The following is a 17,630-nucleotide window of genomic DNA, read 5'->3' as shown; positions in this document are numbered from 1 at the left end:
GTGGCATACCCAACCCAACATGTGTTTCCCAGAAAAATGGTCTTAGCTTGCTTTGGTAATCTTTAGTTTTCTGTCATTTTGCTAATCTATCTTTCCTGTCGGGTTAAGTTGAGCATCTTTCTAAAATGTTGAGGTTGTTGGATACTATTGAGACTTTGAACGATCTTTTTAATCTAAGCATTTTTTTTTCTTTTTACAATTGAGATAAATATAGACACATGATGTTATTCTACAATGTTAAATAGATTTTTTCTTAAATAGAATAATGATATATAAAAGCTTAAAATGTACAAATTTTACAGATTTTTTATAAAAAAATTGGATTCACTTTGAAAAAGTACAAAAAATTCACTCGTCTTTTGTGGGGCCCACTTTCTTTTCTTTTCTTTTTTTTTTATTTTTTTTTATTTTTTTTATAATAAAATGCTTGCGTGAGAGTACTTGTACACTTGGAGTTTGTAACTAACATTACTATATTAGCCTCGTTTGTTTTTATAGATGAGATAAGATGAGATGAATTGAGATTAAAGTTAAAAAGTTGAATAAAATATTTTTAGAATATATTTTTTTAATATTATTTTTATTTTAGGATTTGAAAAAGTTAAATTGTTTATTTTATTTTATGTGAAAATTTAAAAAAATTATAATGATTATATGAGATGAAATGAGTTAAGAGGATTTATAAAAACAAACAAAACGTAAATATTAGCTTGTTTCTCTCTAAAAGTAATGCTAGTCATTATCTTAATCTCTAATCACACTTGTTGATATAATCCATTTTAAGTGTTTTCATAAATCAACCACTTGAGAGCAGAGACACTTAAAATATGTCATCTAATAAGTTTGACTAGGAATAACAAAATCTAGGATGAAAAAAATCATTACTACTATACTAGATCATACGGTAAGATGAGAGCATTCACTTCCCATTTATTCTTTTTAAATAATAATAATAATAATAATAATAATAATTAATTTTTTTAAAAAAAGATTTATATTGGCAAGTCATTGTGAAAAACACTGACAAGATACAATTTGATTTGCAAGAGATTTAAAATTCAATTATCTGGCAAATCAAGTATTAACAGGCCATCAACGTGAATGATGTGTTCTCTATATCGATTTGCAAATCGAAGAACTCTTCAAAAAAATTCATCTCATTCCCTAGATTTTTATCTTATTCTTGCTTTAATTAACTTATTTGATTGATTTGTAGTTTTATTAAGTTAATACTATCTCAGAGGGAAAAAAAAAAAAAAAAAAAACTATTCTTAATATGGCATAAAAAATTTGTATTTAAAAATAATAAGATCAGGAGAACATTATTAAATTTATTATCATAAATATTATCTGCAGATATAGTTAAGAGATAAATAAAAATTGTTAAATAGATTTTTATCAAACCAGATGATTTATTTAACTGAATCAGTTCGATCCATTAATTTCATGTTGGTTTCACAAGTTGTCACAAAAATTTTCAATTTTATTTTAAATATCCAATATTATCATAAATTTTCAACTTTAAATTAGCCCATTTAATTAAACGCGTTGAATTCTCAACCTATTAATATTTGCGGCCTTACAACCTGTAAATTTTGTATAATTCTTTTGAAAAAAAGATAAATCTGAAATTTACATAAAAAAATTATTTTTTTAATGATCGATATCACTTTTTTTTTTTTTTAAAAAAAATATGTAAGTTCTTTATAGTCCATTTAAAAAAAATGATAAATTTGAAACTTATATAGAAAAATTATTTTTTTAATGGTCGATCTCACTTTTTTTTAAAGAGAGTGCGTAAGGTCTCAACACTTTAAAACTATATATAATATTGCTCAAACATTAATTTAATATTGAGTGTGTGCTAAATTCGTATCGAAAATTAATTTCACTTTGAAAATTACATGCATTACAAATAGAACATTAAAAAACAAAAAGAAGATAAAATTCATTTAATTGAGCTGTCACACCAACTATTTAAAAAAAAAAAAAAAAAAACACCCGAAATAGATTTGGGTGACTGTTACAATAATTTTTACCAAAACTTAACTAGAAATCTAATTTTAGGAGATTGGATGAGTTCCTTAATTCCTCCAAAATTTAATTCATGTACTTTTAGAAATAATGCTGTTACAAAATCCTAATAATTATTTTTTTAAAAACTCCTCGTATCAATTATTATTTATCATTTTATATTCTACATCTTATAAAAAATATATATATATCTTATAAAAAAATTATAAATATGAGGTATGTGATGTGAATAGTTGTTGATTTATAATAAAATTATTAATTTTTTTTTTATCATAATCTTCACGGAAGTTTATTAAAATTTATATCTTTTGAGAAAATAAGTTGAGTAAATTAAAAAAAAAAAAAAAACATAAAAAGAGATTTTGGAAATAAGTTTTTTAAAAACAGGGCACCGACAAAATGGGATGGGTTCTGTACGTCTGTGATATGTCCCGCAGAAAAAGCAGCACTCCAATATCATATCGTAAACATTAATAAAAGAACCAAACAAAGACGGTAATAATAGTGAGATATGCTCACATGGAGGTGGCTGATTCGGCCAGCCATTAAAGCCGATTCGCTTTAACCAAATTTTTCTCTCTCTCGAGCCTCTTCTTCTTCGGATTTATTTTCAGGACCCTTGACGAGCCTTTGTTGGTTTCTGGGTATTATTCGGAATTTCCGAATCCGTTTCCCTTACGCTGGTTTGGAATTTTGTTTTGAGGTTTCTTTTTTCGTTTTATTTTATTTTATTTTTTATTTTATTTTATTTTTTTTGTTTTAATTTGATCTGAGGTACTGAGATATTGCAGGGAACTCGGTTTCGCTTGTGCTTTGATTGGAAACGAGAAATGCCACAGGACTTGTCGTCCGTACTAGACCTGGACAATTCCGACACCGAGTTCATTGAGGTTGATCCCACTGGTCGATACGGTCGGGTCAGTTTAACGACAAAATTATCTACTTTCTATCCAAAATTTTCAGTTCTGCTTATAATTTGGTTTTTATGCAACTTTTTCAAATTCTGATTATAGCTGCTTCGTTCCTCTTTTTCTGGGTTAGGAAAATTAGTCAATGCTTCTTCTTCTTTTTTGTGGTGATTGTTTGATCACCAATGAAGCTTGGGTTGATATATATTGCTATGTTTATTTATGGGTTTTGTTTTGTTTAAATTTAATGGTGGCTTTGCAGTATAAAGAGGTGTTAGGAAAAGGTGCTTTCAAGAAAGTGTATCCTTTTGTTGCATCTGCTATGTTAATTAGAATTTCAACTATTAAAGAAAACAAAATGCAATTAGGTGCACTGTAAATAATATGCTTTTGAGACTGGAACGATAGGTGCAATATCTGTTTTTCCTTGATCAAACTGAGGGAACTTCAGATATCGAGCATTTGATGAGTTGGAGGGAATTGAAGTAGCTTGGAATCAGGTTAAGGTAGCAGACCTATTACAAAACTCCGAAGACTTGGAGCGACTATATTCAGAAGTTCATTTACTCAAGACTTTAAAGCACAAGAACATAATTAAGTTTTACAATTCCTGGATCGACACAAAAAATGAGAGTATTAACTTCATTACAGAGATTTTCACCTCTGGAACATTACGGCAGTAAGTTTCTATATTTGCTCGGCAATTACCATCTGGTTTCATTTTTATTTTGCTTTTGTGAAAGGTTTTGTCAATGGATTTTATGTAGATACAGGAAGAAACATAAACATGTTGATTTAAGAGCGTTGAAGAAATGGTCCCGGCAGATCTTAGAGGGCCTTCTTTATCTTCATAGTCATGACCCACCTGTTATTCATCGAGATTTGAAGTGTGATAACATATTTGTCAATGGGAATCAAGGTGAGGTGAAAATTGGTGACTTAGGCCTGGCTGCAATTCTTCGCCAGGCTCGTTCAGCTCATAGTGTCATTGGTGAGGCTAGTATTATCTTTAATCTTTCCCTCTTGGGATTAGATTTATAATGTGAACTTTGTTGCTGGGGCCAATGTTATTGTTATTGTTACTTCAGGTACCCAGAGTTCATGGCACCGGAGCTTTATGAGGAGGGATACAATGAGCTTGTAGACATTTATGCCTTTGGCATGTGCTTGATTGAATTAGTGACCTTTGAGTACCCATATGTTGAATGTGCCAATGCGGCTCAAATATATAAGAAAGTGACATCGGTATGTCCTTAACAATCTTTGGCTCCTTTCAATTATTTTGCCCTTGTAATTTCTTTCAAATATACAAGAAAAGGTTGCAATCAGGGTCGTCGTGTCAAATATTCTCAGTGCATTCTGAAATTTGGATTCTTTTATTTTTGGCCCGAAAATGCTTGTGAAATTTTGTAATCAAAGACTTGTAAAAGGTCTTAATAGCAAGAAAACCTCTAAGCTTTACCTTTAATTCTAAATCCTGGTTCCTGGGTTGTCAAATTCCTTTGCAAGAAAAGCAGTTAACTTCACCTTTGGTGTCTAGATTTTCATATCATTTCTTTTCCTTTGTAGGGAATAAAGCCAGCATCATTGGCAAAAGTCACAGACCCTGCAGTTAAAGCATTTATAGAAAAATGTATTGCAAAAGTATCTGAACGCTTGTCTGCTGAGGAACTTTTAATGGATCCTTTTTTGCAATCAGATGAGGATCGTGGAAGTTTAGGTTGTTCTCTACGTCCCAAAACCCATCATTCAGGTAAGTTTCAGTATTTTGTACAGAGATCAGAACCCTTATGCTTGTGTCCTCACATTTGACATGATGAAGACAGAAGGCAGTCATGATCACCTCGATATTGGTAAAAGTGCTAAGGATCCATCTGTTGAGACAAGTAGAGATTTCACAGTTCAAGGTCAACGGAAAGATGGTAACACGATATTTCTGAAACTACGAATAGCAGACTCCTCAGGTTGTCTATCCTCTCTTTGTTTCTCTTTTAATTTTTCAGATTTTAACCAAAGACAGATATTTTCGTTAACATTTACTGGGTTAAATTGGAAATTTTCCACATTGGACTAGGTCTTTATCGCAATATCCACTTCCCATTTGATATTGAGGCAGACACTGCAATTTCTGTTGCTAGTGAAATGGTCGAGGAGTTGGACCTAACGGATCAAGATGTTTCAGCAATCGCTGAAATGATTGACTCAGAAATCCGGTCACACATTCCAGATTGGACAGCAAGAGCACTCTTTGGAGATAGTTATGGTGGAGAAGGTGCAAGTCCTGATAGCTGTACCTCTGAAGCCAAGGATGATGCTTCTCCCCTCATGAATGAGCCTACTACCCCTTCTAGTGGTTTTGCACTGGAAAGATTGCCTTCGGGTCATAAGTATTGGTCTGATTCGCCCAAGGCACCTGGTGGAACCTCACCGGTACAGTCTAGCCCTTTAAACTTGCCTTCTCAGGTTGATTCAGTTGCTGGTGGGGCTAGCTTGACTGGAGATAATGAAAAATCTCCTGGTCACGATGAAGACCTGGATAATCCTTATTTTGGTGCTATACTTGAACAACCTGAGAACGAGTTTGTTTCTGATGATGATGGTAATAGCGAAGAGACCACACCTAATTTACTTGTTGACGTGCAATTTGGCAAGAAAACCAGTGAAGATGCAGATTCGCATTCTAGCAATGGAGGCTATCCCCTTGAAGAAAACTATTTTGAATCAGAAGCTGTCAAGATACTTTCCGGGAAACTTGAGAATCTGCTAAATCAGCAGCAAGATGAGCTAAATGAATTAAAGAGGAAGCATGAACTCGCCATAGCAGAACTTTTAAAGGGACTTCCTCCAGATATCTATCAAAAGGTCTTAAGTAACTGTAAGCAGAACAGTTCTGACTATAAAATGCACACTGAGGCCCTATAAAAATTGGAAGTGGTGTTGCCTCACTTCTCCAACTTCCCATACGTTGGTAATTTTTCTAATCCACTAATTTTTCCCAGAAAGGGAAACTTATCTACTCATCTTGGAAGGGCTGAATATAGTCTGTAAAGCTCAATTATGTTTCGCATGCTTGTGCTATATTCTGTGAAGCTCAAAGACTTTTCACACGATTAAGGTGGGGAGCATGACTACAGAGATGTAAATCATGCTACTGTATGCATCTTTAACAGAGATTTTGCCTGTATTTAAGGAGAATGCCAAACAGAAATATCGGTGCTGGTGCTGTATGATAGTCATGCATGTTGAAGAATTGTACTTTCTAGAGTAACTCAGGATGGGCTGAGCTCAAGGGATTGATCCAGCACAATTTCCTTTTCACTCACATTAGGTGATCCTGCTGAGGTGAGCAGCTCAGATAAGCCCTATATCTGTATACTATAAGTCTGCATATGCTTAAAGAAATCTACTCATCATTCATTCATTCTACCTTTAGTTTGATACGACTAATCAGTAATTTACAGGTTTTATACTTGCATATACGATTCATTTTGTTTCGATTTTATTAGTCTGATTGCTTCAGATTTCAGAATGCCGTCTGTTTAGGCATTTAGTCATACAAACGTTTTGGGTTTCTTGTTCATGATTCATTGCAGTGTCAAAGTAAGGTTATGGGAATGTGTGGCCCCTTATTTGCTTATCAATTGTGAATGTATCTTTCTTATGACAAGAGATCATGTCAGCGTTTGGCGTGCTTGTATGTATATGTATCCAGTATTGTGGGATGGCTATATCAAGGATTCATGGTGTTCAAAATTGAGATGAGTTTGTATTCAGAATAACTTCTTCTCTTTCCTCAAAATTCCAAGGATTTAAATTGAGGTTTAGTGGAATTACGGAGACAAATATGGTTTTAGTTCCCTTTTGACTCCTCTTCAGATATCAGGCAATCGATTGATTGTCAACCAAACATATTGACCCTTTTTTTCATATATTAGTTTCTCATCTGCAAAATGGTCCTAGAAATTGTGAAATATGTACTACAAAGCAGAGAAAGCTGAAAAATGGATTGTCTCCTATTATAGCACTATAAATACAACTGGTCTTAGAATGATACATCCTACCCCTTTACTTATCAAAAAGAAAAGGATAATGATATATGCAAGTCTCAAATAGCAGGTTTTTTTTTAATAAAAAAATAGATCCCACCATAAAAGTGTGAAAAACTTACTTTTTCTTGGGTCTACTTGTTTACAAAAGGCTCACGCAATGCTTGTACATTTGGGGCAACCCCCTCACATAAGATGCAGATCTTAGGGGATGAAGGAGCTTTGGCTCCTCCCTCCACTCCTCTCCCTTCCTCCTCCTCCGCCCAAGGCTTAGAAGTCATTTTCGTAGAATTCTCCTCTTTTCTTACCTCCCATGGTGGAAATCATCGATCTACAGCTTTTCCACATCTCTGAGCAACATTTGGCCACACCATTAGAATCCAAGTCCCTAATCTAAAAATAAGGAAGTGCTGACAAAATTTGATGGGCGTGCATGCCTAATATGGCATTCAAAGTAGCATGTGAGCCCCAGGTACTCCCCATTAAAGGAGCCCAATGTCATAAGATTTTGACCTCGTATATTTGAGACTCGCAATTGGCACGAAAGGTCACTTTTGTAAGAAAGTTCTAGTCTCTACTCTTGAAATATGAAAACAAAGCTAATATTTTTTTGTTTACCTAAAAGGAAATGTTTGCAGAGGCAATCCCTGAAGGATTGACTCAATTTTGTTCTTGGAGGTATGTTTTCCAGTCTAAGATTCAAATTCTTAGGTGCAAATAATTTCTAGAGTTCGCTTGTTATCAACGAAAAGTTGATTAATATGATTCGTGGGCGTGTTACTGAACTATTAAATTTAGAAAAAAAGTTCTCTCTAGTTACTATTCATTGCCTTACACTCTCACACCTTATAAAAAAGTTATAGGTGTTGGGTGTAAGAGTGAATAGTAGCTGATATATAACATTTCTCTTAAATTTATAATGCATTTTTATGATTTTCAAAGTTCCTCAACATTAAAAAAAGGTTTGCAAGAGCTTAGCAACTGTGATTATTTGAAATTACATCGGAAAAGTTTATATTATGTAGAAACAATTAGTAATTACATCTAGATGGATGAGATATCTATGGATGTGTGTTTAGAGTATTGATGAATTTATTCTAAGGTGGATTTGGAAACCTCCTTTCTTAAAGCAATCTGAGTAGCTGAGTCAAAAGATGTGGAGCACAGACTGTATTCGTGTGCTACCCTGAGACATAATCATCTCACTCAATTCAGTTCCTATGAACCACAAACCCATTTTTTATGAATCACAAACACCCATTTGACCCTTGCCCTTTAGACCACAAACCCTTTGAAATTGAATACGAGCCCCAAGTGTCTATTGACCATTATTTGCACGGACAACATGCAATTGTGGTTACCATGAACACTTGCCATGCTCAGGCATCCATATTCCATGTTTTAGATCTAATAGATATAGATTACTATACTTTTTATGTTAGATATAAGTTTTAAATAGGCGAGTCTCGTATAAACTTTTTATAAAAATGCATATCCAACATAGAAAAATAAAATTTTTTAACACTTTTTCATAATAGAATCATTTCTCTAATTAAAATATTTATCCGCCGTGTCCAATAATTTTAAAATAATTTTATATACAACTGTGAAGTACGTAAATTTCTGCGTAATCGCTTTAAAAAATAGTATAGTTTACTATTAAAATTTTTTTTTTTCATGTGAATATTATATTTTATTTATTTTTTTTAAAATGATTACTCGACAATTGTATAATTTATGATTAGAAGTATTTTTTCTCATAATTTCACCCTTCCCTCTTAGAGATACGCGTGGCAGCATCTAACACATATGGCACAGAAAATTCATATTACAGCAAGTGACCCACCGCTCAAAACAGGGCCGGAACCGGATAAACCCCTTCCCCCACCCTCAGCTTTGTATGATATGAGGCTCTCATTTTGTCTTCCAATAGATAACTCTCCTTCACTCCCATTCTTCTTCACTCTCTAATTCCTCTCTTCCTCCTCCCATCCTGTTGCCCGTATCCGCCATGGCTATTTCCTCTGCAACAGCCGCAGCAGCCTCCGCTTCCTCGAAACTCACATACCCATGTGCCACACCGCCCACCCCGACCACTTCTTCCCTTACATTCTACCCCAAATCCACTTCCAAACTAAGCAAACCCACCACCGTTTCCCAACTTTCCTCCTCTTTCCTCAACCCCTCTACCATCCTCCACCTGACTCCTTCCTCCACCGCCACACATCACCGCCGCGCTTTCACCGTCCGAGCCGCCCGGGGTAAATTCGAGCGCAAGAAGCCCCACGTCAACATCGGAACCATTGGCCACGTCGACCACGGCAAGACCACTCTCACCGCGGCGCTCACCATGGCCTTGGCCTCCCTCGGCGGCAGTGCTCCCAAGAAGTACGACGAGATTGACGCCGCACCAGAAGAACGGGCTCGTGGAATCACTATCAACACTGCCACCGTCGAGTACGAGACCGAGAACCGCCACTACGCCCACGTGGATTGCCCCGGCCACGCCGATTACGTCAAGAACATGATCACCGGTGCCGCCCAGATGGACGGCGCAATTCTCGTTGTTTCCGGCGCCGACGGCCCAATGCCACAGACCAAGGAGCACATACTGTTGGCCAAGCAAGTGGGTGTGCCGAACATGGTCGTGTTCTTGAACAAACAGGACCAGGTCGACGATGAGGAGCTCTTGCAGCTCGTGGAATTGGAGGTGCGTGAGTTGCTTTCCTCTTATGAATTCCCCGGTGATGATGTGCCTATTATTTCTGGTTCGGCTTTGTTAGCTTTGGAGGCTTTAATGGCCAATCCTAGTCTTAAACGCGGCGACAACCAATGGGTCGATAAGATTTATGAACTAATGGATTCGGTGGATAGTTACATACCAATCCCACAAAGGCAAACGGATCTACCATTTTTGCTTGCTGTTGAAGATGTGTTTTCGATTACCGGTCGTGGAACTGTGGCCACCGGCCGTGTCGAGAGGGGTACGGTTAAGGTTGGAGAAACTGTGGATATTGTGGGTTTGAGGGACACAAGGAATACTACTGTAACTGGTGTGGAAATGTTTCAGAAGATTCTTGATGAGGCTTTGGCTGGGGATAATGTGGGGTTGCTGCTTAGAGGTGTTCAGAAGGCTGATATACAGAGAGGGATGGTTTTGGCTAAGCCCGGCTCCATTACCCCACATACCAAGTTTCTTGCCATTGTGTATGTGTTGAAGAAGGAAGAGGGTGGTAGGCATTCACCCTTTTTTGCTGGTTATAGGCCACAGTTTTACATGAGAACTACGGATGTGACTGGCAAGGTGACTTCGATCATGAATGATAAGGATGAGGAGTCTAAGATGGTCATGCCTGGCGATCGTGTGAAGATGGTTGTGGAACTCATTATGCCTGTGGCTTGTGAACAAGGAATGAGGTTTGCTATCAGAGAAGGAGGAAAGACTGTTGGTGCTGGTGTTATTCAGTCCATCATTGAGTGATACTAATAAGCTTTGGCATTCTTGATAGGAAATTCTATTTGCATTTTTTGAGTGGTGCCAGAATGACATCCTATCCTCAAATTCATGCAATTAGTTTTGCTGTTTTACAGAACTTTGATCTATCCAATGTCATATATTTGTAGGTTTGTACTTCTTTTGATTGATGCCTAGCTAGTTTCGTAATATTTTTGTGATGATTTTAATGTTACTTTTTCTCTTCTTCTTCTTCATCCTGTGAGCTATCGAAGGTGAATTTTTTACAATTGCTTCTGTGGAAATATGAGATGTTTTGGCATTTCTCCCCTAAGCAAGCTGTTATGTTTTTTTCCGTATTTTCTATGCTTATAAAAAAAGAATAGAAAATATAAGATAAATTATCAAAAAAAATTTCTATGCTTATGAAACAAAACATGACAGTTTAAAGGCTCCCCTAATAATGTCTATGTCATGTTGCTGCCTTGCTGGATCATACTAGTTCTTGCTGTACTATCTGAACTATCAAATGCATAAGGTAAATGGGAGCTCAAATTGTAGCTTGGATGTACCAATGATATGTGGCTTGTTGTATAATGATGTCTCCAGTATAGTTTATTTTACCTGCATTTGTATTGAACTGGGCGGGATGCAAATACAACAAATCTGTAGCATAATTTCAGAATTTGCTTTTTGATAGCCAGGATGCTTAGTGCCAATCTTCTCGACTCTTGTGGTTGATTTCCAACCTTGATCAAGGGGACACAAAATGACTTGTTGCTTTTGCTACCTTTTGATATTGATTGAAAATAATAGAACTTGTACTTTTCCATTGAGCCCTCTAGAGAAAAGAAGCCTCTCTTAAAGGCTCTGCAATTTTTGCTTGGACTTGGTTTTGGAAGCTGCAATTTGATATTATAGCAGTGCCTGCCTCCTTTATTGCTCATTTTCTTCTCTTTCTTTCCGGTAATAATGTCGACGTTGTCGTCGTCGTCGTCTTCATTCCAGTAATAATGTTGTCGGCCTTGTCATTTTCTTCTTTATGGACATAATTTAATATGGCACTAAATTTTTTTTTTCTAATGTAAAGAAAATCTAAGTGGCACTTAGAAGTCATCAATTTATCTCAAAGTTTTAGCTGGTCTAAAAATCCCATGCTCTTTCTAAAGAGTAGTGCAAAAAATACTCCAGGAGTGCCTCATATTTGCAAGAAATAAGCATGTCGATGTTTTGGAATCTTTAGGTCAACAACAACATGTTTATAGATGGAGGCAACGCCAAAAGTGCAAACTTTTGTCACAATCAAACATATATAACCACGACAAATCTCTAACAAGTCATTACATTTCATCGAATGTTTAACCACTAATGCTCCTCTTCTAATCCTTTGGCAAAGTATATAGCTAATCATTTTGTACAGAAAATAAAATCCCATTGTTTGTGAAATTTTGGCCTGGCATTACATTTCATCAGCTTTATAACTGGAAACATTTGCTTCTACCCTTTAGTACATAGACAGATTGATACTTCAGACCAAGCTTTACCATCACACTGCCTTAGATGAAGATGTAGTAGTGCTATATTAGTTGTGGCCATTTCAGACCAATTTTCTATACTAGTAATATAGAAACTATTTTCGCATCCTAAAATCATGCACCGGATGAAAACCCAATGCTGATTGAGAATGAGTTGTTAGCGATTGATGAGCGAAACAACCCATTTGCATCTTCGACTTATGAGCATCACAGAACAATGGGATAGGTCTTAGAAAATGGTGGACATGATCAGCTGTTGAACAAAAGCTGCTTTCTGCCTTCTCTCTTCAATATCCTGTTCGCAACCTTCATCTAGCGTAGATGGCCCCATGCTGCAAAAGCAAAAAACATAAGCAAAATCCTAGCATCTGGTTGTATTCTCATACTTGACTAATCATAAGTATATACTTCCAGAGGTAGTTATTGGAAGTTGTATCCTAAAAGCATATGAATGAAACTGCAAGATATGCATGTTTTATTCACATGTATTGCTCAACAAAGAGATTTTAGTTAAAAGAATGGGTTCACTCTACCGCATTAACATCATGAAAGAACAGAAAAGGATAAATAAGGCGTGAATATAGATCCTTAATTTTCCACTTCTTGAAGCAGAAGATTGGACAATAAAACAACTTCATTTAAACAAGTGGACAATTGCACCCTTCAATCAACTGAAGGGCACTAAATTGCATTTTCCAAGCAACATAAGTGATAGAGACGCTACTTCCTAAACACAGTAAATTCAAGCACCAAACAGAGAAATGAAACGATTGAAAAGGAAGGATTGTGAATATGAGCTGCTGAAGCAAGCTAACTTGTCAATCACGTTTCAACTTCAACTACTAAAGCAAGGCTTACCACCAGAGGAAGAAACAGGCACAAAGTTCTTTATTTGGTTTCTAAATGTAGCACCAAAATACACACATGTACAGAACATCCGCCCCGGGGGGGGGGGGGGAAATGGATTTTAAAAACCAAGCTCCGTTAAGTGGGTAATTTAATCCAAAAAATAATAAAAAAAAAGAGTTACCAAGAGGTCCTCAACAATTAGTAGTCAAGACTCAGATACCCCACCCCTCCCCTTAGCTTCCCCGTCCTCAGCCTAGATTCTAAAACTACTTGGTCATAGCCGTCGCAACAGATAAAAATTTGTAACCCTGAAATTAATTTGGAAATTATGTAATTATGACAGAACCTGGTCTTTACCTGAAAAGAAAAAGTTTACACAGGATACTGTTAAAAGTCTTTCACAAGAGAAGCCACTTGTTGTGGCAGTTCAAGAAGTTATCATGTGCAAGCAAGCATACTGATTGATGAAACCAATATACACATCACAGTCTTTGCAACATAGCTAGCACTGCATAAATGTCTCACACATTTCTTAGCAGAACAAAAGTTCCATAATATATTGTAAATAGCTTTAAGATCCATTATAATTTCGGCCTTCCAAGCCAGGAAGTGCATCAAGATAAGCTTCCCATCTTGTTATTCATTTGAAAAAGATTTCCTATCACGTCACTACAAGCACTAAATTTACTGTGATTTTTATTCTCTTTTATGGAATTTTTGGTTTTAATGCAAACGTACCTTTTCAAATCAGAAGCATCAGAGGCTTCATCTCTGAGACATTCATCTTGCTGGATACCTTGAGGGTCGAACAAAGGCCTACTGTTGATAAACAATGCAAGGACTGGATCAGGTGCAGAATCATGTTTGTTTCCCAGACCACCAGTCGGAAGAATTTTGCCAAGAACTGCTGCATTACCAGTCCAGAAGCCAGATTTCTCAGATTTTCTCCTCCGCTGCGAAGCAAAGGAAATATATTCTGGTAAATACAAAGCATGATATATGCTTTAAAGAGATTGTATGCTATAACAATAACATGACATTTCATACCTTTAGTGAGCTTGCATGCTGCACTATAAAATGCCCAATCACATCTTTCCCAAGATTTGCCGCACACAGAGGACAAACCTGAGATACCAACACTCAATCATTTAAAACAAAATTAAATGAAACCACACAATTTTGTTATATCCAGAAACATTTTTCCCTTAGTTTACTCTTCCCGTTGTTGTTTTTGCTGAACAGCTTTACTTCCTTTTTTTTTCTAAAAAAAGCAGGATGAACCATAACATGCATTGAATCAAGGAACTATACCAATCTTCAACTTCATTAATTGGAGGCTGAACCAGGTATTGGACTGAGTGCACATATAATAAAATAATGATAAAAAAAAGCACTTACTGCATTTTTCAAGCCAAAGCAGTGATCTTCTTGCAAATGGCTACAGAGCACAGATAACTCAATGTCTACATAACAAAAGGGACATGGAAAACAAGCTCTTGCATCATCCTCCACATCTGAATCGTCGAATAATAAGTGACTATCTGTTTGGGATGGGGGACAAGAAAAGGGTTTGTCAGACACAATATTAACCCATCTAGCACCAATGTCCATTGTGGTGAGAACTACAGAAATATATCTAAAGAAAAAAAGGCCCATGATTCCACAAAATCATAATCATAAGTTGAGGAATGTGTGCAAGAGTAACATAAACGAATCAACAGAAAAAGAATATGGAGGAAAAAAACAGAGATAGCGAGAACGGACACTGTTGGCTTATTCTTCATGATCTAGACTTTCTTGGGGTAGGCACTACTTATCTCTCTCCTGATAACTGATTAATATCGCAAGGAAAACCTTGCATGCGCGTAGTATCTCTAAACATTATTACTCTATCCCGCGGGGGTAAAGAAGCAACTATCTATCCTTCTACAATTCACTCCCCTGTGCTTATAAAATCTATTTGTCTCCAAAACATAAAGAGTTTTGCTCTCATATCAAATATGTTGGAACCAGAATACTAGGATTAGATTAATGATTTTCTTGGCTCTTCGACATCAGCACTGTCATTCTCAGTTGATCCACGAACCCATGAAGTGTTGAAAAATCCATGTTCAGATCCTCCAATCGTGCTTTTCACTTTGGATCCTTTCCACTGCGTTCATCCTTGAGGAAATTGGAATACTACTCAATTCAAGGGAATAACTAGCCTCCAACCTAATATAACTTTCTTCCACCGTAATTAATCAAAGCCTCTGAGTCAAGGTCCTAAATAGTCACTCGGCAAAACCAACAAAATAAGTTGTAACAACGTACAAACAGAAAGGATTGAGATTCTTCTAGCCTTAGTATCTGAGAACAATATCTCATGCATTTAGCCTTGTAGCCTTACAAGCACAAACATATAACGGTCACCGATGGATAAATCAACCATAACCTCTTCATTAAAATCATATTTGAAATTAATACCATAAGTATATGATCGGATTCTTTCTTTACGGGAAGGATTTCAGAAAAAAAAAAGAAAAAAAATTTGGCATCTGTAGAAAACCGTTCTTTTCCTTTTTTTTTTTTCCACTAAATGCATGACCCAAAACCTAAAGATATATATATTTTTACTCATTAAATTATCCAAAATGTTCAAAGCTCAGTCCCTGACAACTCTCAGTCTCTCACGTAGGCCACTGCTTTGGTAAAAAGTACAACTTTGCTAACATCCACAAAATTCTGCAACCCAACAGACAAGATTGAACCCAAAAACTTAGGAAGACCTTTCACTTCCAAGAAAAAAGAAAACAGAACACGCAAAGGTCGAAAACGTTTTCAAGCACAACATACGCAAAATCATTAAAAATGATCAAAGAAAGAAATAAACCAGTGTCAATGCGCGCAGCTTGGACAGTAGAAAAATGCTTGACAGAGAAACACCTGAAGTCAAGGTCCATGGCCTTCAGCGTTTACCGGTAAGAAGTATCAGTTAGAGACTTCGGTGGAACAGAGAGAGCTTTTCCCTTTCTTCCCTCGTTACAGTCCTCGTCAGTTTGGTGGCTGTGGACCTGTGGTGGTGTTTGCTTCATATAGCCTCTCTCTCTCTCTCTCTCTCTCTCTCTCTCTCTCTGTGACACACAAAAAAGAAAGTTGACCGATGGTTGACACGTGGATAGGTATAAAATAATACTTGGTGGAAGAAAAATCTATAATTATACTAAAAATATGATTTCTTTCTGCCATTTAATATTCCTTTACCAAAAGAGAATTTGCTTCTCAATTGAGAATAGGTTCACTTAGATGAGTATGTTCCCAAACAAAGCATGAAAAATTATATATATATATATATATATATATATCACTATATACGTATATCACTATTATACATACATATATATATATATATATATATCACTATATATATGTATTATAAAATAAAATTATAAATAAAATTTCATGTAGAAATTTTTTTTATCAATATATTAAATATATGAAAAGCGATGTAACCATGAAGAGATCTAACAAAATAAATCTACAGATTGATATAGCTTAATAGGATATACCATATCTATTTTACAACAAAAATATCTTTATAATATAACGTACTACTTCAAGTTATGTCAGTTTGTTAATTTATGAAATTCTTTTGTAGCTAAAGCACTTTTCTAAATATAATACATATTTATCTATTTTTAATATACAACAAAATACCAGAAGAAGGGTTTTACCTGATCTTTAACAAATTACTTACTTAATATGATGTAAATGAAGAGAAAGTAGAAGATAATAAAGAAAAACCTAAAAAGGATTCGAACTAAAATAAAGAAAGATCATACATTGATCATGTCTTCTAATTTCAGAAAAATCTGAATTATTATTGGGTATTACAGATTTAAAAAAAAAAAAAAAGACTACTGATAGAAAAATCTGAAATTTTCCTATGATTTCTTTGTATCTTTACAATATAATTTTTTTGATGGCAAGCAAACAACAAATGCAAGTATAGCACAAAATAAAATTATAATTATTCCTTTCATATATTCTACCTTCTTTTTGGATTTTAATTTAAACTCAAGTGCATTTCTAGTTAATTCCCAAATATTGAAAGTAAAAAAAAGAACATCTATATACACACACATACATATATGTATACACACATACACACATGTAAAGGCAGGTGCTTACTCACAAGCCTTTTGCTTTCATTTTTATAAGCAAATCATGTCATCATTGGATTATTATAATAGTCTCAGCTTTAAGGAATGAGGATAGCATTCCAACTCCACATGCTCTCTTAATTATATAATCAAATACCTAACTAGGCCAAACTAAAATAGATTCTTCAGAACTTTACCCATTTTGCTGATCCCCTTCAATTCAGGTTTTTAAACTCTGACCAAACTTAATTTGCAAGATAAAATACAGCAGAATGGATTAATATTTACTTTCTGAAACTTTTAGTAATTGGGCAATTTTTTGCAAAGGCTCTTGGTCTACAAGTCATTGCTGGGGAAGTATATATATTACTTGAGTGACAAGGGAAAAGAAAAGAATAAGCATAGAAAGTGATAAAAGTCTCATATAAAGACAACCTAACCAGTCATAGCTGAGTCATAGCCATGAGGTTGCCCTTTGGACATAAAGTTGATCTATTGTCAATGATGGTGAAGACTCAAGTGATATTTCCATGGAATGTGAAGGCTGGGCGGTGCATTACACCTAGATAAAGGTGGCATCAGAGAAAAAGATTCAAGATTGTGGTGGGGCATTCACTTTAAAGAAGTAAGAAAATTATAGGACCAGGACTACAAAGTTCAGA

General features: G+C 35.4%; 3 protein-coding genes across 6 annotated transcripts; 2 read left to right on the top strand and 1 right to left on the bottom strand.

Moving 5' to 3' along the window:
* Nucleotides 1-2,783: 2,783 nt before the first annotated feature.
* LOC121236468 (probable serine/threonine-protein kinase WNK2) lies at nt 2,784-6,603 on the top strand. Of its 4 annotated transcripts, none has more exons than XM_041132898.1 (8): nt 2,784-2,951; nt 3,205-3,242; nt 3,394-3,621; nt 3,710-3,861; nt 4,031-4,187; nt 4,512-4,695; nt 4,769-4,906; nt 5,017-6,603. In XM_041132898.1, the coding sequence occupies exons 5-8, from the start codon at nt 4,044-4,046 to the stop codon at nt 5,862-5,864; spliced, it is 1,314 nt and encodes a 437-aa protein (XP_040988832.1). In that variant the 5' UTR covers nt 2,784-2,951; nt 3,205-3,242; nt 3,394-3,621; nt 3,710-3,861; nt 4,031-4,043; the 3' UTR covers nt 5,865-6,603. The 4 variants fall into 4 exon arrangements, with proteins under 4 accessions (XP_040988832.1, XP_040988830.1, XP_040988833.1 ...); XM_041132896.1 differs by having other exon boundaries at nt 3,710-3,933; XM_041132899.1 differs by having other exon boundaries at nt 3,384-3,621; nt 3,710-3,933.
* Nucleotides 6,604-8,851: 2,248 nt separating this feature from the next.
* On the top strand, nt 8,852-10,699 carry LOC121236467 (elongation factor Tu, chloroplastic-like). The gene has a single exon (XM_041132895.1). The coding sequence runs from the start codon at nt 9,000-9,002 to the stop codon at nt 10,467-10,469; it is 1,470 nt and encodes a 489-aa protein (XP_040988829.1). The 5' UTR covers nt 8,852-8,999; the 3' UTR covers nt 10,470-10,699.
* Nucleotides 10,700-11,760: 1,061 nt separating this feature from the next.
* Nucleotides 11,761-15,884, bottom strand: LOC121237786 (protein DEHYDRATION-INDUCED 19 homolog 6-like). The gene is made up of 5 exons (XM_041134664.1): nt 15,699-15,884; nt 14,225-14,367; nt 13,874-13,951; nt 13,565-13,779; nt 11,761-12,309 (listed from the first exon to the last, which is right to left on the bottom strand). The coding sequence occupies exons 1-5, from the start codon at nt 15,766-15,768 to the stop codon at nt 12,207-12,209; spliced, it is 609 nt and encodes a 202-aa protein (XP_040990598.1). The 5' UTR covers nt 15,769-15,884; the 3' UTR covers nt 11,761-12,206.
* Nucleotides 15,885-17,630: the final 1,746 nt, after the last annotated feature.

The sequence above is a fragment of the Juglans microcarpa x Juglans regia genome, chromosome 6S, assembly GCF_004785595.1.
Source record: "Juglans microcarpa x Juglans regia isolate MS1-56 chromosome 6S, Jm3101_v1.0, whole genome shotgun sequence".
In the NCBI taxonomy this organism is placed as follows: Eukaryota; Viridiplantae; Streptophyta; class Magnoliopsida; order Fagales; family Juglandaceae; genus Juglans; species Juglans microcarpa x Juglans regia.
The sequence above is the reverse complement of the archived record's forward strand: the minus strand, read 5'-3'. Positions and strand labels throughout refer to the sequence as shown.

Bases quoted from the DNA above. Each gene is read 5' to 3' on its own strand.
- LOC121236468 (XM_041132898.1), top strand. From the start codon at position 4,044: ATGGCACCGGAGCTTTATGAGGAGGGATACAATGAGCTTGTAGACATT. The intron at 4,696-4,768 runs GTAAGTTTCAGT...TGATGAAGACAG, and splicing joins TCCCAAAACCCATCATTCAG to AAGGCAGTCATGATCACCTC. The intron at 4,907-5,016 runs GTTGTCTATCCT...ACATTGGACTAG, and splicing joins ACGAATAGCAGACTCCTCAG to GTCTTTATCGCAATATCCAC.
- LOC121236467 (XM_041132895.1), top strand. From the start codon at position 9,000: ATGGCTATTTCCTCTGCAACAGCCGCAGCAGCCTCCGCTTCCTCGAAA.
- LOC121237786 (XM_041134664.1), bottom strand. From the start codon at position 15,768: ATGGACCTTGACTTCAGGTGTTTCTCTGTCAAGCATTTTTCTACTGTC. The intron at 14,368-15,698 runs GTTTATTTCTTT...CATCCCAAACAG, and splicing joins AGCTGCGCGCATTGACACTG to ATAGTCACTTATTATTCGAC. The intron at 13,952-14,224 runs GTAAGTGCTTTT...TTGGTATCTCAG, and splicing joins GCTTTGGCTTGAAAAATGCA to GTTTGTCCTCTGTGTGCGGC.